This window comes from Gekko japonicus, unplaced genomic scaffold (genome assembly GCF_001447785.1).
Source record: "Gekko japonicus isolate JY-2015 unplaced genomic scaffold, Gekko_japonicus_V1.1 scaffold37, whole genome shotgun sequence".
In the NCBI taxonomy this organism is placed as follows: domain Eukaryota; kingdom Metazoa; phylum Chordata; class Lepidosauria; order Squamata; family Gekkonidae; genus Gekko; species Gekko japonicus.
Window position 1 is genome coordinate 1,181,022 of NW_015171503.1, and position 22,362 is coordinate 1,203,383.

At 43.9% G+C, this 22,362-nt stretch overlaps 1 protein-coding gene across 2 annotated transcripts in view; it reads right to left on the reverse strand.

Moving 5' to 3' along the window:
• Nucleotides 1-22,362, reverse strand: part of SGSM3 (small G protein signaling modulator 3) — a 65,545-nt gene that overhangs the window by 23,140 nt on the left and 20,043 nt on the right. For both annotated transcript variants that reach the window (XM_015419217.1, XM_015419216.1), the window contains exons 4-14: nucleotides 17,846-17,931; nucleotides 15,548-15,614; nucleotides 12,700-12,908; nucleotides 12,478-12,585; nucleotides 9,958-10,101; nucleotides 8,733-8,928; nucleotides 7,835-7,980; nucleotides 6,274-6,498; nucleotides 5,619-5,673; nucleotides 1,803-1,930; nucleotides 1,472-1,627 (exon numbers count right to left, since the gene is read on the reverse strand). In XM_015419217.1, coding sequence (XP_015274703.1) covers nucleotides 1,472-1,627; nucleotides 1,803-1,930; nucleotides 5,619-5,673; nucleotides 6,274-6,498; nucleotides 7,835-7,980; nucleotides 8,733-8,928; nucleotides 9,958-10,101; nucleotides 12,478-12,585; nucleotides 12,700-12,908; nucleotides 15,548-15,614; nucleotides 17,846-17,931 — 1,520 coding nt within the window. The remainder of the gene's footprint in view (nucleotides 1-1,471; nucleotides 1,628-1,802; nucleotides 1,931-5,618; nucleotides 5,674-6,273; nucleotides 6,499-7,834; nucleotides 7,981-8,732; nucleotides 8,929-9,957; nucleotides 10,102-12,477; nucleotides 12,586-12,699; nucleotides 12,909-15,547; nucleotides 15,615-17,845; nucleotides 17,932-22,362) is intronic.

Consider the following 22,362-nt stretch of genomic DNA (forward strand, 5'->3'; position numbering starts at 1 on the left):
CCTTAGAGCTGGCAACCCTACATTCCCCTCAGTGCCTGTTGGTAGGCATCTAAGCTTGGTCCTGTCACCTACTTTGGCCTTTGGGAGAAAACACATTGGGAAGGCCGATGCCTCCGTTGCCCGGCCCTCTACAGAATCCACCCCCCAAACCTCCAGGTATTTCCCTCCTTAGAGCTGGCAACCCTACATTCCCCTCAGTGCCTGTTGGTAGGCAACTAAGCTTGGTCCTGTCACCTACTTTGGCCTTTGGGAGAAAACACATTGGGGCCAGTCCTGATAGGGTTGCCAACTCCAGATGGGAAATTCCTGGAGACTTGAGGGATGGAGCCTGAAGAGGGTGAGGTTTGAGGAGGGGTGGGACCTCAGACAGGTACACTGCCATAGACTCCACCCTCCAAACCAGTCAGTCCCACATAGGGAACCATTGTTGCCAATCTCCAGGTGAGGGCTGGAGAGCACTCAGAATTACAACTGCTCTGCAGAAGGGAGGGCAGAAGTCAGCTGAAGTCAAAGGGGCAGATAATGGTAGGTTGATGGCTAGCTGGGAAGGAGATGGGGTTGCCAACTACATGCTGACAAATTCTTAGGGATTTGTGGGGTGGAGCCTGGAGAGGGTGGGGTTTGCAGAGGGGTGGGACCTCAGACAGGTAGAATGCCATAGACTCCACCCTCCAAACCAGCCATTTTGTCCTGGGTAACAATTGCTGCCAATCTCCAGGTGAGGGCTACAGATCACTCACAATTACAACTGCTCTTCAGGTAGCAGAGATCAGTTCCTCTGGAGAAAACAGTGGACTCTGTCATTATACCCTGCTGAGGTCACCACAGCAAATTGACACTGTTTGCCCAAAGCCAGAGCACTGCCCCAGAGCCTCTTTCTAGATCCCGTTGTATTGCTTTCACAACGGGCTTTACTGCTAGTAATAATAATAATAATAATGACGTGTGTGCATCCCTGTCCATCATGGAGGAAGGACACATGCTACTGGTTCTGAAGATGACAAGAATTATGAGGGCTGAAATGGGCTGTTTCCCCCTCCCCTTCCGCCAGTTTCTGCATATAGTTTTCTTTCCATTCAACTTGCTTTACACATTCTCCTCTGACACCATGTTTCAAAACCCTCCAGTTCCCCACCATCATCCATACTATATACATGTTCTTATAAACTTCTTTTAACCATTCTGTTTCTGGTTCCTTCTTTGGACCTTTCATCCTCTGCTCTCTTGTATCTCACAAAATTAAATTTAAATTCTTCTATGTGCTCCATGTATTTACCATTTATTCGAATTGTTATACAGATGTATGCACATTACAACAGAGTAGGGGGCAGGTTCATAGCACTGACATGTTTGTCTTACTCTAACTTGTGCTGTAGCTTTAAAAAAATCCATTCATTGTCCTCTACCTGTATAATTCCAAACGCCCCTCCCCTGCATCCCCTGCACGATGCTCCCATCCCAGCACTCATACCGTGATGATATCATTCTTGCGGAAACCCAGTTCATCGTCATCATGGCGCTCAAAATCCAGGAGTGCCTTGGCACGCCGGCGGCGGTTCTGGGAACATGCCACGTAGCTTTCATGGTCTCGTTGGTGGCTCTCCATGGTATAATCTGGAGTTAGGTCCTGGTTGGAGAAGGACAGGAGGTAGCCATGTTCATGCGAAGCAGATTGAAATGAAGGGATTCTTTCTCTACCTCAGGGACCAGGTTCTCAATTTAACATTCTACAATCTGCTCACAGCAAAATAAGCACAGGCCTTGTCAGAGTCTTATGCCCAGGGAGACTGTCCCCCACTTACTATGCTGAAACTCTTGGGATCCACACACTGGAAATGCCGCGCCACTTGCAGGATGGCATCACGTAAGTCTGCTACCAGCTCTGTTTGCTTAATGTTCTTAGCCTTCAGTGCCTCCACATCATCTTCCCCTAGAAATAAAGGAGAAATGATGTAAACAGAAAGAAATTTCTCAGTCAGGGTGCAAAGGTGATAGCCTTCCCTTGGCTTGTCCCTGGCATCCAGCACTGAAAAGAATATTGCTTCTGTACATGGAGGTACCAGTAGCGGTTGACTGATTTACCTTTCATTAGTCTAATCGTTTTAAAGAAGACAAATTATCTAAGCTAGTGGCCATCACCATCTGGTGGTAGCAAGTTCCATACTTATGAATGGTGGAAAGAAGGACTCGCTTCTCTCTCCTCCAAACCCATCACAAATGAATTTAACTGTGTGACCTCAAGTTCTAACATTCTGAGACAGCGTGAAACACCAGTTGAGTCCACCTCTCCCTTAGTCATATTTTTCCTGAAGTTAAAAAATAAATAAATCAAATTCTTTAACTTAAGAAAACACCCAAGTGACAAAGCCAAGTCTTATGTGGAAGCTTAGTCCTATCCAATGCAGGCTGTATTATTCCTAGATACCAAACAATATTTGCTTGCCTGAATTAATGTTCATTTTATTCACCCTCACCCAGTCACTAACTCCAGAGACTGGCTCCAAACCTCTAGAGCCTCCCTAGAAATCAATGGAAAGGTGAGATGGAGCTGAACGTCATCGGCGTACTGACGGCACTAAACTGCAAAGCTCCAGATGTCCTTTGTCCCTAGCATAAGAACATAAGAGTTGGATCAGGCCAAGGGCCCATCCAGTCCAACACTCTGACACACAGTGGCCAAAAATACCAGGTGCCATCAGTAGGGCCACCAGTGGGGCCAGGACATTAGAGGCCCTCCCACTGTTGACCCCCCCCCCAAGCACCAAGAATACAGAGCATCACTTGCCCCAGAGTCCCTATCTATACCTTGTGGCTAATAGCCACTGATGGACCTCTGCTCCATATGCTTATCTAATTCCCTTTCGAAGCCGTCCATGCTTGTAGCTGCCACCACGTCCTGTGGCAGTGAATTCCATGTGTTAATCACTCTTTGGGTGAAGAAGTACTTCCTTTTATCCGTTCTAACCCGAACGCTCAGCAATTTAATTGAGTGCCCATGAGTTCTTGTATTGTGAGAAAGGGAGAAAAGTACCTCTTTCTCTACCTGCTCTATCCCATGCATAATCTTATAAACCTCGATCATGTCACCCCTCAGTCGTCGTTTCTCCAAGCTAAAGAGCCCTAAGCGCTTTAACCTTTCCTCATAGGGAAAGTGTTCCAACCCTTTTATCATTCGTTACCCTTTTCTGCACTTTTTCCAAAGCTATAATATCCTTTTTAAGGTGTGGTGACCAGAACTGCGCACAATATTCCAAATGAAGTTGTACCATTGATTTATATACAGACATTATGATATTGGCCGATCTGTTTTCAATACTCTTCCTAATAATCCCCAGCATAGCATTGGCCTTTTTTATTGCAGTCACACACTGTCTCGACATTTTCAGTGAGTTATCTACTACAACTCCAAGATCTCTCTCTTGGTCAGTCTCTGCCAGTTCAGACCCCATCAATGTGTATTTATATTTAGGATTTTTGGCTCCAATGTGCATCACCTTGCACTTGGCCACATTGAACCCCATTTGCCATGTTGACGCCCACTTGCCCATCCTTGACAGATCCCTTTGGAGAGCCTCACAATCCTCACTGGTTTTTACCACCCTGAACAACTTCGTATCATCTGCAGATTTAGCCACTTCATTGCTTACTCCCAACTCCAAATCATTAATGAACAAGTTAAAAAGCAGCGGACCAAGTACTGATCCCTGCGGTACCCCACTGCTTACCACCCTCCACTGACAAAATTGCCCATTTATACTCACTCTCTGTTTTCTATTAATTAGCCAGTTTTTGATCCACAAAAGGACTTGTCCTTTTATCCCATGATTTTTGAGCTTATTTAAGAGCCTTTGATGAGGAACTTTATCAAAAGCTTTCTGGAAGTCAGGTAAACAATATCTATTGGATCCCCCTTGTCCACATGTTTGTTCACCCCCTCAAAGAACACTAACAGGTTAGTGAGACAAGATCTTCCCTTACAGAACCCATGCTGAGTCTGCCTCAATAGGTTTTGTTCATCTATGTGCCTACTAATTCTTTCCTTAATAATGGTTTCCACCAATTTGCCCGGTATCGATGTCAGACTGACTGGCCTGTAATTTCCTGGATCTCCTCTGGAACTCTTTTTAAAGATGGGAGTGACATTAGTTACCTTCCAGTCCTCAGGAATGGAGGCAGATTTTAAGGAAAGATTACATATTTTTGTCAGGAGATCCACAAGTTCACATTTGAGTTCTTTCAGAACTCTCGGATGTATGCCATCTGGGCCTTGTGATTTATCAGTTTTTAAGTTGTCTATCAGTTTTAGGACCTCCTCTCTCGTCACCTCAATCTGACTCAGGTCTTTCAACACCCCTCCCGAAACCAGCGGTTCTGGAATGGGCAATTTTATATAAATGTTGGAACAACATGGGGGAGGACAAAAATGGACTCTTATGGCATCCTGTGCATCAGAAGCTGCGGGATGCAAAAGTAGTTTCTTAGCACTACCTTCTTGGACTCTCTCCAGGAAGGACAGGAATCACTGCAAAGCTGCCTCCTGTCCTCTCCCAGTGAGGTAATTCAGAAGACACTACCGTCGCTGGTACTGAAATCAACGAGAATTGACAGAGACAAACCCTTCCAGCACAGGCTGTCCAATAGGGCAACCAAACTGGAAGCCAGATCTTGGATTAAGAAGCATTTCTGTTGCTCTTTTCTGTACCAAAACCCAACTCTACAGACTTCTAAATGTGGGGCAGCAAAGAGGTAACTAATGAGCCGCCTTGAGCCCTGCAAGGGGAATGGTGGCTAATAAAAGTTTTAAATAAATGAATAAATAAAACAATGGCATTAGTGTTTTTGCTGTTTCACCTTCCATCCTTTTCTCAGTTTGTGCACTTTCCTGCTACACTACACTTCGTTATAACAGACCTTCTTTATTCAGTCTCTTTCCACATGAATGCCTGTCTTCTGAAGCCATGCAATGAGAAGGGCTGAAGAGGGCAAATGCACCATTCTTCAAGACACATTATTTTGCTCCAAAGGACAGAAGTCTTCTTCACCTTCCCCAAGACACCACAAGAGAGAAAAAAGTGTCAAAGCTAGAGTCAAATAAGGGGGTGTCTATAATGCAAGCTGAATGTATCACAGAAGATCAGTGAAGGCTCTAGAGGCTTAAAAACATATGACATTATTCCAGTGGCTGAACAAAAGACTTCTGTAGACAGGGTTGCTGTGGAAGAACCTTGAGTTGAAGAACAGACAAGTGCATCCATCAGCAAGGAGGGCAGTTTCTTCATTCCCTCTTGTGAGTGTGTTTGTCTCAGAAATGTCCTTCTCTGGGCTTTTGCAAGGGCAAAAGTAGTTTCTGGGGCTTCATCACAGCCACTGACAAGACAACCTGTTTCCTGCTTACAGCAAAGTACACCACCACTTGTATATTGCCTGCCTCTACTTTCCCTGTTTTCAAAAAAGATCGACCTGGGAAAGGGGCAGAAAGAAAAATCTGCACGGGCATCCCAAAGACAAATAGAGCTACTCTCTTGTGTACACATACATGGCATTTCACCCTATCGCAAACCTTTCAACTGCTCTGTGCCACACACACCCCACATGCCAGCATGTGTATCTGTTCTTACCAAAAAGCAGTGACGTGATCCCAGACTTCCTGCGCTGTGTCCTGCGTCGTACAATCTGCATGGGAGGAAACAGACTGGCTAGTGTGGGAAAGCAGCTATTTTAAGTGTCTCAAGGTTGCAGGCAGCAAATGGGAGGCAGAAGATCCAGACAGAGCTAGTGGCAGGAATGGCAGGGCTGGGAGAAGGACTGCTGCCATCCCCCCCACCCACCCCAGCACTTGGGGATCACTGGAGGGGCTGCAGTTAGTTCTGCATCCTGGCAGGGTGGAAAGTGCCCAACCCCATGGAACCACCGCCTGCTGCCACATTCTCCTGATGTGTCCTGTATGCTACAAACACGGAGAAGGATAGCGGAGGAAAATTGGCTGTCATTTTGGAGGAGCCAAGAGTGAGATTTATATATAATGCGTCTTGCTGCTTTCAGTTTCTTGTTGTAAATCAACTGGAAACTCATATGAGTGGAAAGGCAAGGCAAGATACAAGTCTTTCAGATCAATAAAAACAACAAGGAGAGCATCAAGGAATTAAAGTTTAGGGCCTTTCTGCAACAAACCATTTATTACTGCCTCCAGCCAACAGGACAGAAGAAGCCAAGAAAAAGCAACAGGAAGGAAGTACTGCAAACTAACACCCCTTAAGGGCTTTGCCAAATTACCTTCGACAGGTTAACAGAAGCACTGGGGTTCGGCAGCTGCCCTTGGTCTGCAATGAGGTATGCGAGGTGCTTGCAACGCTGCGTCTCCACCGCCACATCTGTCAGCGATCCAGCAACACGCATGGCTTCCTGCAGAAGCACATCTGGATCCTCAATCTGAGAAGGGATATCTGAGAGAGTGTTGAAGATGGACGCCGAGTTCTCTGACTGGATCAGTTCATCTTCCTGTGTTAGCATGAAAAGGTCGTTCCACATGTTATGTGCTAATCATGCTCCAAAATATTTTCACATTTCTTCCTGTTTCAGCGTCTGTATCTAATGCTACAGTTATTTCCACAACACAGCTGTAACAAAGGCAGCATATGCCTTCATTATTCCCCCTTTGCCACTTTCACTCACTTCATTCCAGGGAAGATTCCATTTCCAACACACCAGAGGCCCCCAATTTTTTTGAGCCTTTGAGCACATTTGCAATTTTGACACAGCCTGGTTGGTGCAGCCACAAAATGTCTGCCACAGCTTAGCTTCACTTAGGCAGTGGAGATCCTTGTGTTGTAGTGGCGGCAGCTGCCAAAGCAGTATTTAAAGATCTGCACAGGCATTCTAGTCTCCAGTGGCTAATCAGAAGCGCTGCTGGGCAAAAGCTCTATCTGGCCCCCTCCACTTTCTAAAAATACAGGGGGCACCATAGTGCCCACGGGCAGGGCACCACACTGGGGGCCCCTGCAATGCACCTGTGCACCAGAAACCTTCCAATAACAGCCTTATGAGTAATTTCTGCTTGGAGGACAGAAGTAGTTATACTGAGTACTGGAAACTACTGTGCCGCCCCTTCAGTGTTGCTTCTCTTAGATCTTCAAAACTAATTCTATATATTATGATGTGAAAATCCAACACATTTTCAGGAGCCCTTTCTGCAGCAGGTCTAGCAGTACAGGGTACGGTGAACTCAAAGAAACAGAAAACATACAGAAAGACTACCCATTGTTCTGGTCAATTAATATTTACATCAACACTCACAAGTTTTTTTGTCAAGCTGCATGTAAAGGAATCCCTTCATGCTGCACAGGAGTTCAGCTACCTCAGAGAGAAACAAAATAGCCAGACTACACCAGCACCACAGCATTAGATAGCCAAAGTGGAATGATTTCCATTGGCTCTCTAAATCTGCCCAATACAAGCTCGGACAGTAGAGCATATGTCCTTCACTCTTGTAGAAAATGCCCGTAACAAAACCTTTTGAGCATCCACATATCAACAGAAATGTCATTGGCTTTGTGACTTCCACCCAAAAAAGGAAGATTAGGAGGGTTATGAAGTTTCAGCAGTCCCAGGCTTCTATTCTAATTTGATGGCATTACGCCGGAGATGGAACAGAGGCTAGTAAGGCAACGGGGGATGCTGAGAGACAGAGTCACAGTGTGTGCTTTTGAAAGAGCATATTTCTCATCCTTTCCATATGCTGCCACCTTCAGAAGACTCTTAACGATAAAAGAACCTCATACGCAACACTCATTCCATAATGGAAGTGTATAGCTGGGGACAAGGGAATGCTAGTTACCTTCATGCTGAGCATGCCCAGTGTGGTCTGGAAGAGAACTATGGAGCCCTGGTAGAAGAAGAGATCCCAGATTCGTAACAACAGCTTGATGTGCACCACACTGGCAAATGCCGTAAGGAACCAGTGCAGGGTGATCAAGGACAACTCTGTGGGTGGAGACAAAGAAGAGAGGCATACAGCTCCCATTTCACAGTCCCTTCCCTCCACTCTCGGCATCAAGAAAGAAGCACCGTAGTTCTTTCCTCTGAATAAGCCATCCTTTTACCATCCTCATAATGAGCCAATACTGGCTTTCTTTTAAATTTTTCCGACGGAATGCACATAGTTCATACACACGGGGATTATAAATATATTCCACTCTCTCACACAAACAAATCTCAGATGAAAAACCCACACATCTACACAAAAACAGAATGGTATGCAATAGCTCTTGGGGCTCAAAGAGAGCTTTGCCCTTTAAAACAAAAACAACCCATTCTCCCAAGAATGTTCAAGATACAAAAGACATATATGCATGTGCACATATACACATATGTACTCACTCCAAGTGGGAGTGACTCCTGTCTCGCATACAAAGCATGTTCAGACTGTATGCCACATCAGTTTCCCCCTGGTGGCACAGGTAGTAATGCTCATATTATCAACAGTGTGGTACAATGTTGAAGCATCATTGAGGAGGCTTTATTTCCATTTCAATTCCCCATTCATTCTGAAATTTTTAAAAGTGTGGTCTTGAGTACTCCAAAGCTGTCCATTCATTTCTAACTACTTCCAATTTCTCCAGCAAATAACAAAATCCCCAGTATGCACCTCTAGTGCATGAAAGGAACTGCAGCCTTGCTTTCACAAGAATGGGCTCACAGTGGAACTGGCTCTGTGGGCCAAGGAGAACTCTCACCAATGTCATGCTCCTGGAGAAGTTTGTCCAGCCGTGGCAGGTACTGCACAATGAGATGGCGCAGGACACGCTGGTCGGTCTGCACGCCTATCAGAGTGGTGCTGAAGTAGGAGGCAGGAACCAGATCTTCAATGATGGCACACATCATCCAAAAGGCATCTTCCTCCTCCAGGAACAGAAGCAGGGAAGCCACTACCTAGCAGGAGGGAAGGGAAGACCCAAAGGGAGATTCATAATACACATTTACACATTTTGAGAAGTGCAATTTTCAGCCATCTATTTATTTAAAGAATTTACACCCACCTTGTTAGGTGGCTAGCTTGTACAGGAAGTTGCCTACTATTTTCAGTGACAGGACAGGATCGGGGCAGGGCAGTTCAAGCCTCTGAAATAACAGGGCTCTAAAAATCACCAGCTTTCCGCTTCAGTTTCTCGTTCATATTGAACTGTTAAAAGTGTGGTCTTGAGGACTGCAAAGCGCTACATTTTTAACTACTTCCTGACTCTCGGGAGGAATGAGCTTTGTTGCATAACTGAGGGTGAGGATACTTGCCATGATGTGCGACCAGCTAGGAATCCAGAGCATAAATGTGCTCTGATCAAACAATATTCTCTGTGTAGCACTTGGTCACTCCCCTGATGTTAAGTTACGCATGCAGGATATCGGGTAAACACGCTGCTCCCCAGCCACAGGGAGTAAAGTAGGGCAAATTCTTGGAGTAATTCTGATTCTATCTTACAGTGCCAATAACTGCAAGTACAGGAGCAGTACCAGTCTATTCTTTATTCCTCCTATAGTCAAAGACCAAGTCATAGCACACATTATGTGGAATACAGAGATGCAGCTCTGTGACTTGTAGTGTACAGGGTATCTCGTTGCACTGCTGCCCATCACAACATGCATTCCCATGCCCCCATGACACTCTAGGGATCCCCAGTGGGAAGAGAGATTCCCTATATACTATCCCTGAAGTGATCCCTGAAGTAAGCCATTTGGTGTGTCACAAGCCAGGGGCTGGAACTCTCATCATGGCAAACTTATGGCCAGAGTAGCATGTGATATTTTGTTCACTCTGTGAGAGCGATCCTAAAGTTAATTCATTTTATTTATTCAGTTTAACACTGTGTATGCTTCTGCTTGTACTGCTACCCAAGAACTCCTACTCAGACTCTGGAACAAGTCCCCAAAGAGAAACTCGCATTATAGTCCTCAAAGCTCATTTACCATGCCAGTGCCTTGACAATAGCCTATTTCTGGGTACAGCCAAGCCAGCCCCCGTAGTATTCTGCGTAGCCGTGGCACTCCAATGCTGTTCATGTTGGAGAAGCAGGCATTGCTGGGCATGGTGCGAAGAAGGTCCTTCTCAATCTAACAAATAACAAGAATTCCATTACAAAATTAAATTCCCAATATGCCATTCAACCTTCTTTTCATTCAGTAGCCCTCCAACTTTCACTGAGTTCCCTGCTCAAGTAGGCCTTATGCCTTGAGACTTCCAATTAGACTTGGCACAGAAGGCCCACAAGAGAGTGCACAACCTTCCATTGGTTCAGAAATCTCTCATCTTAAGTGGCCTGCTTTAAGAGCGAAAGGAGACTGAGCTTCTCTTAGCACACACTGATTGTAAATATACAGCACATGATATCTGATGTGAGGGTCTGTGCAGCGTAGAGGTGTACATCTATGAAATTCTCTCCAACCAGTTCAAATGATCACCAATGGCAGCCACTGTGTCCCTGAGGGGCACGCTAAGGGGCTGCCCTTTGCCTCCGTTTTAAGAGCTGTCCTGTGCACCACTGCTCCAGGCTTCTCCTCCTTCCTACATGTGGCAAATAAATGTTTTTAAAATTCCTCTTTCTGTAACAAAACTGAATTCCAGTGGGGTGGGGTACAGGAGTTAAGTCCAAGCCTCAGCCTTAGAGGCCTATGCACTCTCAGGGATGGCTGGGTCCCAAAGAGGCAACCGTACTACTAGTCAGTCAAGTTTATAGTATGAGGCCATTGGCCATTGCAAGTTAAGACATGCTAAATTTTTAAAAAACGTCCATTTTAAATATTCACATTTATTTAGATCTGCTAGGCCACCCTTCCCTACAAGGATGGCTTACAATAATATACAAATCTCAAATTAAAACTAAATTAAAACAGCCCAATAAATACCAATACATAAAAACAGCATATATGAGATGGCAAAACGCAGCATATATAAGATGGCGGAAAGGATTCCAACTCCTCAGCCTCCCTGGGGGGGAGGGGTTACGAGGGGAGGGGACTTGTGTAAAAGTACCAAAGGACACCCCCGTTGCTGTCCTCAACCGAAGGCCCAGCGGAACATCTCTGCCCTGCATGCCCTGCGGAATGGTAGCAGCTCCCACAACTTCCAATCTCAAAGATGCTAATTACCTTGAATTTTTTTAAACAAACATCCATCTCCAAAAATTCACAGGCAGTTTCAAGAAATACGAATTACATATCAGGACATTACATTTCATTTAGCTGCTTTCATGAGAACCACCTTTGCTCTGACTTTCCTACCTGCTAATGCAAAAAGTGCTATCTTGTTGGAAACAAAGAAGTCCACATCTGTCAGCAAAATTATTAATTTATCTATGTCAGAAAAACTGTACAGTCAATCTGCTATCCTAGTCAAAAATTTCCTTCTGAGTTCCGAGTACATAACATAATGAAAAGATCTTCCACAGAATTTCTGCAAACACAAATACGTTGTTCCTGCAGTATTTTTAGATATTGTCCAGTGTGTAGTTCCATTGGCATAGCCTGAAAGCGTAGTGCTGTAAACACTATTCTAAGATGGTGTGCAGAGATGTATGCCAAAGTGGTCTTTCTTTATAGCTTTATACCATGGAACAGATTTCGTCTGCACGATTATCAATTACCCCATTGTACACCTAGTCCCTCAAATAATAATTATTCCCTAATGGTTGAAGTAAATCATCTGGGACTGTATAGTGAGAAATAATATTGTTAAAAATCTTACTACTAGGAAGGGCATCCTTCATTTTGAATGCTGCCTCATCTCCTCCGGTTGGCTTTGCTAACTTCTTCACCCGATTTCCATGGGGCTGCCTGTCATTTTGAGGATCACTTAGGGCTTGTAATGAAGGAGATAACTGTGCTGTGCTGAGCATGAACCACACCACCTTGTATTATATAACCAGGCTTCCATTCCACATTTTGTCCAATGTTTATAGCCAACAGAAAGTGCTTGAGTGAAAAGCCCCATTAATAATACTGATTTTCACCTTATTATCTTGCCAATTGTTGCTCAACAGAGTTTTATGTAAAATCTGTTCCTGCAGGATAACTAGCCTTTGCTGTGCAGCAAATAGACCTGTGGTTGGGAGAAATGCTAACAGTGTTTCCAGATACTAACCTGGAACATTCCCATGTTCTAAAGATGATAAGAGTTTTCTTGTTCAATGCAATGCATGATGGAGGCAGATGCATGCTTGCATACACAAACTCACTCTCTTTGTTCCACAAATATTTTATCCCGCAGAGGCAAATCCTCTCATCTGTATCAGAAGGAAGGACGTGACCCATTCCCTCAAAGCTCATTTTCAATGTGAAAAAAGGGGATCCACCTCAACTGAGAAACTGCTCTCAATTAAAACAGGGCAACCCTTTCTCCTTTCCCCACTTCTGCCGTCACACACCCTCCTCCCCCCTGACAGACTGGCCTTTTTGCACCTCAAGCACTAACCCCCACTGGGAATTACCCACTTGTTTGGCAGCAATAGTCTCATCGTTTGAGCTGTTTTTCACAATTTCTCGGTAAGACATCTCTGTACTTCTTTTTTTGTGCAGGGCTCCCGATAGGCGCATCCATAGCTGAGGAAAAAAGAAGTGTTCCTAATAAGACACCAGATTCTGAGACAGGAGAGATCTCACCAGCAAACTCTCCTCTTCTCCGTCCCCCTCCATGAGTATCCAAAACCACCTCACCTGCGGCCTCATGCTGTGCGGAATGCCAGCCAACACCAACAACCGCAGCTTATCTGAGCGTGGAAGTGTGACTTCAATCTTGTCCCAAGTGAGGTCTCCCACATCATGGTTGTGTGTGAACTCTAAATGGGCTTGCCATTTCAGTCTCTGCTGCGGCTCCTCAGTCAACGGGATTCCCAGGAGCTTGCTGGAGTTTGGCTCAGCTCCATCTGCAGCAAAAGACCCAAGTTTTAGGCGGGGGAAGAAAAGAAGCAGGTGGCTGTTGCCTCCTATATCTAAGATGCCCAGCCTAGGGGTGTGCAGTTTTTTTTACTGGTATTTTCCAGTTTGGGTCTATTGGATCTGAAAAAATTTCAGGATTCCTGAAAAATCCTGGATCCAAATCAATGCTCCTTCTAAGCTGTGGAGGCTTGTGAGCCAAAATTCTACTTTGTGAGATACTGGCATTAAAGTTGTGAGTGAACTATTTGGCTACTGCAGAAATTAGTTTGCTCTGGAGCCATCCTTCCCGAGCTAAGACAAAAATGTGTGAGCCAGAGGCTAAAAAACTGTGAGGTAGCTCACACTAACTCAGCTTAGAGGGAACACTGATCCAAATATTGGTATGGTATTCAGATCTGGAATTTTTTGGAAATCCCAATTTTTGGGGGGTCCAACAGACCTGAGAAGAAGAAGAGAATGGATTTATACCCTCCCCTTCACTACCAAAAGGACTCTCAGAGCAGCTTATGATCTCCTTTCCCTTCCCCTCCCCACAACAGACACCCTGTGAGGTAGGTGGGGTTGAGAGAGCTCTTTCCAGAAATGTCCTTGAGAGAACGGCTCTGAGAGAACTGTGACTGAACCAAGGTCACTCTAGCAGCTGCATGTGGAGGCATAGGGAATCAAACCCAGTTCGCCCAGATTAGAGTCCATGCTCTAAAATGCCAGTAAAAAATACCAGTCTGGTCCTGTGGCTGGCTTGGCTTCTCCTGCAGCCCGGTTTAAACTGAGCTGTAGGAGAAGGCAGCGCAGAGCTGTGCCGGCAGGGAACTCTCAGCTCCCTGCCACTTCAGCTGATCCTTGGGCTGACTTCTGTAGTCGGGACTGCATAAGCCTGCCTGACAAACAGCTGAGAGTCTCCGCTGTTTTCAGATCTACCTGAAACCCCCAAATATAACTGGGATTTTCTCATGGGTTTTTTTTTGGGGGGGGGAGAGTTCTGAGAAAACTCAGATACATTTTGGAAGCTGAAATATACTTGAAAAATACCAATATTTTCAGCTTGGCTAGATCAGAATTGCATTCTAAATGCTTGGGGAGTAATGAGATAAAGGAAACTCCTTTCAAAGGTCTCTAGAACCACAGCCCAAATAAACTCTGCTCCTAGTCAATGCCAGTCTTGGCTCCCAGAAAGATGGCATCGAGCAGGTATATTTTCGGCTTGGTTAGATCCAAATGCACACCCCTAGCCCAGACTTTTCAATCTACAGAAATGGAAAGCAAGTCCCAAGGGCTTTTGACGTGGGCACAGTGACCCCCTTCCTAACTTCAGGATACAAATAAATCACAATCACCATTATAGTAAAGAAGCTCCTTATGAGGCCTCTTTATATCAATCAGTTTAAGTGTGTGCAGCAAAATAAGGAAAATATTACCATTACTTCATTTTCAGTTTCATTAATGCAATGATTTGGATAGACAGGGATACTCTTCACAAAACCTTTTATATTCTAGAACAGATTCCTAAATACAAACTAAACCTATATCACATAAAGATAGATCAAGATGGGTAGCCGTGTTAGTCTGTCTGTAGCAGTAGTACAGAGCAAGAGTCCAGTAGCACTTTAAAGACTAACAACATATGTGGCAGGGTATGAGCTTTCTTGAGTCACTGCTCACTGAAGAAGTGACTCACAAAAGCTCATACCCTGCCACATATATTGTTAGTCTTTAAGGTGCTACTGGACTCTTGCTCTTTTCTACTATATCACATTAGTTACGAACTGTGCATATCGACTTAACCCTTGTTGGGTTTAATGTGGGGCAAAGGAAAAGCAGAGGGCCTTTGGCATATGGGTGGAAATACGTTTCCTCCTGGAATCTCTGTACTTGGTTACAGCACACATGGCACAGGCCTCTGGTTCTGTTTGTCAGTTTCAGGTACTTCAGAAGGAAAAGCTGTAATTTGCACACATGCATACATTTCTAACTGACAGGTTACAAAATTGACATCTACAGGCCTGCCGTTATGCAACAGAGCCACTCTCTGGATCAAGGCCTATTACAGCTTCCCTCCTACAGGAAGGAAGAATGATTTCTGCTCACTCCGCAGCTTATTCCAGTAGTGACCTCTAGCCAGCAAGCTGCAGTGCTTAGAATATCAGACTAGGATCTGGGAAACCCAGGTCTGAATCCCTACTCTTCCACGAAAGCTTGCTGGGTGACTTTGGGCCACTCACACACATTCAGCCTAACCTACCTCACAAGATTGCTGTGATTATAAAATAGAGAAGAGGAGAACAATGTAAGCTGCTTTGGATCCCCACTGTGGAGAAAGGTGGGATGTAAATGAATGGTGGCATGGCCTCCCTGGAAATGCCAGCAAGCCTTCTGCATTATTGATGGTTTTGGCCTGATTTTTTTTGGTTGATATTATTATTGTCAGGATTGTTTTATCATGGTTTTTATTACTGTAGTCTGTCTTGAGTCCTTGCTTTGAAAAGGGCATATTAAAACTGTTGTTACACCAGGACCTCATCTTTTACAATAAAGTGCTTTTAAGACACAAGGAAAAGGACTGTGTGGCTAAGGGTTAAAGATCTAGACCTTGCAGCTTATCACATCACATAAAATGAAGAGACCTTGCCTTCTTTGTCTACTCGGAAGCCAAATTCATCATATCGGAACTCGGGTTGCTCAACAGATTCTTCTTGCTGGAAAACAGAAGAACAGAGTTGGTTTCCCTTGTTTGCCAGTAGATGGTACAGCTGATCAAATACAAAGCTTCTACACATTGCTGACATCCACAGTAAAAAAAAGGAGAGTGCTCTTACGCCATAGCCTTCCTCCAAAAGTTTCCTTTCCAGATGTATTTAGAGGTCTGTTATTGTCAGATGGGACCAGCAGAATGGTGTCCAAAGCAGAGGTGTCTTTGAAAATGGTCCAGAATGCCATGGCTCGCTTGTTAACAAGTGTGAGCTGGCAAGAACACACTACACCAGCTTTCACTCATTTGCCTATGTTATGGTTTTCAAGAACCATTCAAAGTGCTGGTTTTGATCTTTAATGCCAGCATAATCTGGAGCCTCAGAAAATGCCATCTCCCACAGGAGCCCCTGCCCCACCAAGGGTTTTAAGATTCACCACCGATGAGGCTCTGCTCGATGCCATCCTTCTGGGAGCCAAGACTGGTATCTGCTAGGAACAGAGTTTATTTGGGTTGTGGTTCTAGAGACCTTTCTTTATCTCATTACTCCCCAAGCATTTAGAATGCAACCAGAAAAATGCTTTTCATCTTGCTTTTGTTTGACGTTTCAGTCTTTTATATGTATTACATTTTTATATTGTTTTATTTGATGTGAACTACATTAGTAACATTTGGATTACAAGGTGGTACAGAAATGTGATGCACTCAGCAAATCCAAGAAGGAAGGCTTGGAGGATGGTACTATGGCAGGTTTTTTGCCAGCTTCCCCCAATCTTTACTCCCTTACTTCATTTTATCAAAATTGCACCTAAGATCTTTTGAGAGACCACAGACCTGGTTATCACCAACACATTCCATATATGTTTACATGTGTACATTTGTTAAACTCAGAGGAACAGAGGAAACACTGAGGCCCACACAACTGCCTTGAGTCCCAGTAAGAAAGACTATACATGTAACATTAATAAACACATGCTCCCCTGTCATGGATGGGTGTGCCTTCTTAGCATTCTGATGCAACGATTCTTCTGATTTAGACACCAAAATTCTCATATCAAAACACAAGCTAAAACCAGGATTTATATTACTAATGCCTGACCTAATTTCATGTAGAAGTAAAGATCTACCAGTGTAAAATCACAGAATTTCTGCTTTAATCTGGAGGTTGTTATAGCGGCAGATTAACTGATAGGAATGGTCAGTTTTCACTTTCCTGCTGCTCTGTGAGCCTTGGACATTAGTGAGATGGGGCATAAAAGGTAAAGGTTTCCTTGCTCGAAAGCCAGTCGAATCCGACTCTAGGGTTGCGGTGCTCATCTCCATTTCAAAGCTGAAGAGCCAGCGCTGTCCAAAGACGTTTCCGTGGTCATGTGGCCGGCATGACTAAACAAGGCGCACGGAACGCTGTTACCTTCCCACTGAAGTGGTACCTGTTTACCTACTTGCAATGTCTTGCTTTTGAACTGCTAGGTTGGCAGGAGCTGGAATTAGAGATGGGAGCTCACTCCATCATGCGGCACCCGGGTCTTAAACTGCTGAACTACTGACCTTCCACAGCCTGTAGTTCAGCGTCTTAACCACTTGAGCCACCGCAGCATACACAGCAATAATTACCGTGCAGACTAATGCTTCCCTGAATTCTTATTTCTTCTTCCAGTGAAAGACATTCTAACAAATTCTGTGATTCAAGGCCACTTCTTACTTTGCATGCCTAAGCGTGGATTATTATAGACAGAGGATACTTCTCATCAAGCCTGAACAACATGTTGTTATATAAACTCTGGCACCATCCATTTAAAATTCTCAGAAGTGGCAAATAGGAAATAACCGAGGCCCAGCTACTCAGTATTCTTTTGAAATGGCAGGCATATTGTTCAGACCTGCATTCTTACCCTGATTTCTGTACCCAAAAAGAGAACATGAAGTAAAGATCAGCCTTCATTTGCCTTTGGATCTCCCAACTCACCCATCCCATTAAACTCTCCCTGTTAAGTTCTCAATGGGCTGGGTATTCGATTATTCCATATCGTAGTTAACTCATCAGAGGGTTAGAGACACCCTTGTGTAATAAAGAGGATTTATGCTGAACCGGCAACTGAATGCCACGTATGGTATGGAATGTACCTGTAGGCATATATGAGCATAAATAATCCACACACAAATCATTGTTCAGGATAATATTATTCTATTACAAAAGAGGAAACATGAGGCACATAGTATCTCCCCTATTGATCGTACCTGGGTGTATTTTGCCAGGATCTCCTGAGGCCATATACTAGGAGTGAGAGCAGAGAAGGGCCCACCTGCGGTAGGAGTGTAGCTTCCTATTTGTAAATTAAAAAAATAAATAAAATGAGGCACAAGAGAACCACAAAGCACAGTTGCTATTAGCCAATCCTAATATACTTAAAGAGCCTGTCTGACCTATATTACTAATATCTGTATCTGTGCTGCTCATGATACAAAACTGTGGAGACATTAAAAAAATGTAAACGTAAGAGGTAGGTACCCAGTATGGCTCACTCATAGGAAACAGACGGATGTGAAAATCATCTCTCTCTCTCTCTGCACCACCCTCCTGACTGATTTAGCCACACAGTCCAAGTCCCAGCACAGAATGACACAGAAAAGGTATCCTGTTATCATGGGTTTCCACAAGGGATGGAACAATTTAGCAAACCATTTAGACAGCTCAAACAAGAGAACCAAGGGACACATCGCCTGGTCAAAGAGAAAAGAGCAGTGATGTGGATTTCCAAGGGGAAGAAATTCCAATGCCCTAAATGCAGCTTGACAAGATTTAGCATGTTTAGTTTGGGTTTATATTTACTAAAGAATATTTTTTAAAGTTTCCCATGTTTATTTGATACTCCAATAGCAGTAAGTATTTGAAATGAAATATATTATTTTGAGGGGGGGGGGAAGAAATTATTTTTATTGGAATACAAAAACAATATAGCATGTACTTCCCTTTCATTGTTAAACCATGTTGTTTAATATTTTTTCATTCTTGTCAGGTTGCAACCATACTCCTACCTGCTATTTACATCTACCAGCTTCCTTCCTTCCTTCTTTCAGTAACTTATAGTAAAGATGCCACACAGAAGTTTGGATCCACCAATGATTTCTGTCCATGGAACACAGCTTCCTCACCCCTCCCCAGCAGCAGCCCACAATGCCTTGGAGGACAGTGTGCTTCTCAGGAACAGAATGAGGGGAGAATGGGAGGTATGCAGCGGGAGGAGGGGGAACAAAGTGGAAATTGCCCCTCCCTCATCCATAGAAATCCTGTGTTGGATCCAAGCCAGTAGTTTTTCTTCTACTTATTATGGCTACTTCACAGTAACCAAAAGCACTAAAATTCTAAGAGCTCTAATGCAAACGCTTCCAATAATAATAATAATAATAATAATAATAATAATAATAATAATAATAATAATAATAATAAATAAACACACTTCGCAGTCGACAGGGAATTTGGTCAGCTGTAAGCATCAGACGTGTTCCGGCAGCATTCTTTAGTCGGAGTCGCTTGATGTCGTCAGCATTTTTCTCAGTCGCAGTGCATCACTGCCACTGTCTGGCCGGAATGGCCCATTGCAGGCTTTTCTTTGATGCTGCGTAGATCTCTCTCGGCTTTTGATCTTACGCGCAGACCTTCCGTTTGTCGGCCAACACTTCCCACCGGGGGGGTTAAGTGTGCCCACCCTCTCTAAGAAGTGGTACCCATTTTATCTACTCGCCAAAGCTTTTGAACTGCTGGGTGGACAGCGAGCTGGGGACACGGCTGGTAGCTCACACCAGTGCGGGGCTCGAACTGACAGCAGTTGTGTTCAGCTCAGATGTTTAACCAGAGGATAAATCCCCTGGTCAGCTAAATATAGGTCAGCTTTGATGTCACTTTTAGTCTGAGATAAAGAATTTTAGCTTTGTCTTCCACTAGGAGCACAGCTAATATGGTGAAACCATAGCCTGATTTTTATTCAAATTATATGTATTTGTTGTTGTGTCCCTTCCCTTACAAATCAATAACACACACATGTACTCTCACACACAATTCATAGGTATAATCACCTGAAAAACTGCTAAGTTTGCTTAATATGGTATTGGCAAGACTGCTTAAGGCTAAAGCAGAAAGTGCCAAGGCAGGATTATGGCTGAACATCAAGAAGACAAAAGTAATGACTACTGGGAAATTACACAACTTTAAGGTTGACAATGAAGAAGTAGAAATTATGGAAGATTTTCTGTTCGTTGGCCCCATCATCAACCAAATGGGAGACTCCAACCAAGAAATACAAAGGAGACTGAGTCCGGGAAGGGCAGCCATGAAGGAGCTAAAGTGTAAGGATCTGTTGCTGGTGACCAAGATCACGTGAGTTTATGCCACAGTATTCCTCATTATTATGAAAGCTGGACAATGAAGGAAGCTGACAAGAAGAAAGTTGATACCCTTGTAATGTGCTGTTGGAGGAGTTTTATGGATATCATGGTCCGCCAAAAGACAAATGAGTGGGTTCTAGATCAAATCAAGCTTAAACATGAGATTGATTGACTCAAAGAAGCCACAGCCCTCAGTTTGCAAGACCTGAGCAAGGCTGTTAAGGACAGGATGTTCAGAGGTCATTAATTCATAGGATCACCATAAATCAGAAGCGACTTGACAGCACTTACACACACACACACACACAGAGGCAACCAACCATTATTTTTATTATGGAACAATCAACAGAAGCAGAACATTTTCTGTGGAAAAATAAGTACTGGAAAATTTCCTGCCCCACATCTCTGGAAAAAAGTCCTTCCCAATCCTACATATGATGAATAGTTAAACTTCAAGTGAGACGCAAAGAACCCCAAGAGAAACCAGGTGTTTGGTTTTGTGGCAGAAGTCAATCACATCCGTCCCATTTCAGTTTTGACATCCTCATGCGACATTTGAAGGGAAAGCCCCCCATGCTTCTATCATTTTGTAAAATGTGCAAAACAGAATTGTTTAGGAGGGTATACTTATAGAAGGAGCAAAACTGTGATGTAATGACTCAGTTCAGTAGGTGACCTGTATTAGGGATGAAGTCTTTCCTACACTGATTGTATTGCTGTCTTAAACGGATATGTTTCCCATGTGGTGTCCTGCTTTCCCCCCTTTATTCTACAATCCCAGCCCAACAGCATTCTTTTCTCTGACCAGGAATCTTTGCTGTTATATTCAAAAGTTAATGTATCTTGCAATCCACTGATTGTCTGACTATAAGTAATAATAATAAGACATTATATGAGCTGAGCCACAGTGGCCGGAGAGTATGTTTGCCAACTCCATGGCTGGCATGGTTTAACAATCTGCCAGAGCTACAGATATGACGGTCCAGAGGGAGAAAAGTCAGAAAAAAATCTGGAAACCTTTTTTCATTTTTACATCTAATTATTTTATTGTTGCTGAATCTATTTTTGATTTTATCTTATAATTTCTTTGTAGTAGTATTTTGGTATTATTGTAAACTATCTTGGTAATGTTTGAGTCGCACAAGGACAAGAAAAGCTGGAAATCCATTTGACTCAATTAATACTTTGATGAAGTTCTTATATACAGCAGTGTAAGAAAAAAACCTTTATGTTAAAAGCAGGAAAAAGAACCATCCTAGAACTAGGATTTCAGCGAAGTATACATATGCATTATAACCAAATTTGGATAAAGGTAATGATAATACTGCATTGCCAAGGTTAACAGCACACAAACAGCACTATCCTAAGCCCTGTTTGAGACTTGCCTCCATACTGATGTAACATTATACCTATAGGAACTAGGGTTGCCAACCTCAAGGTAGTAGCTGGAGATCTCCTGGGATTATGACTGCTCTCCGGGCAATACAGATGAGCTCACCTGGAGAAAATGGCTGTTTTGGAAGGTGGATTCTATGGCAATATACCCCACTGATGTTCCTCCCCTCCCCAAACTCCACCCCCAAACTCTCCAGGTATTTCCTAAGCTGGAGCTGGCAACCCTAATAAGAACCCTAGCATAATTTTAAATATTTCTCAAAGAATTAAAATACAAGCTCTCCACTGAGCTTTCCACCCTTCCCCAAGCCTGGTACAGTTAAGGCTACCATCTATATTTACAGTCAATCACGTTTGGGGGCTTTGTTGACTGGAACCCTGCAGAAGGGCCAAATTGCACAAAAAGGAGCTGTAAACCCAAGCATCCATGGGAGAGAACAAACCTGTACAAGTACTCCTCTCTGAAGACACAAACATTCAAAGAGAGCTTCCACTCCTCCAACTGGAGATGCAAAGCCAGTGTACCCCATACAGTTATTCAATATGTACCCCAGAGAGCGCTGTGATCAGAGACCCAGAATTGGCTGGTCCTCCTGAGCACTCTCTTCTTTTTCTTCTTCAACTACGGCCAGGGCTTTTTCAGTGGCGGCCCCAGTCTGGTGGAATGAGCTCCCAGAGGAGATCAGGGCCCTGCGGGACCTTCCACAATTCCGCTGGGCCTGTAAAATGGAGCTTTTCCGCCAGGCCTTTGGGGCTGCCACCACTACCACTACCACTACTACCATCACCAACAACAATTGGCACCCTATGGATGGAAGAGCCCAGATCCGCTGGTCCCTTTAATCATTGCCCAAGCCAAATCCCCCAAAACAACTGAAGCAGACCAATGGAGCTGATGTTAAAAGTGAAGAACTATGCCAGCACTTCATTATTATGTTTTGGTTTTAACACTGTATTTATATTAACTGTTGCTGTGT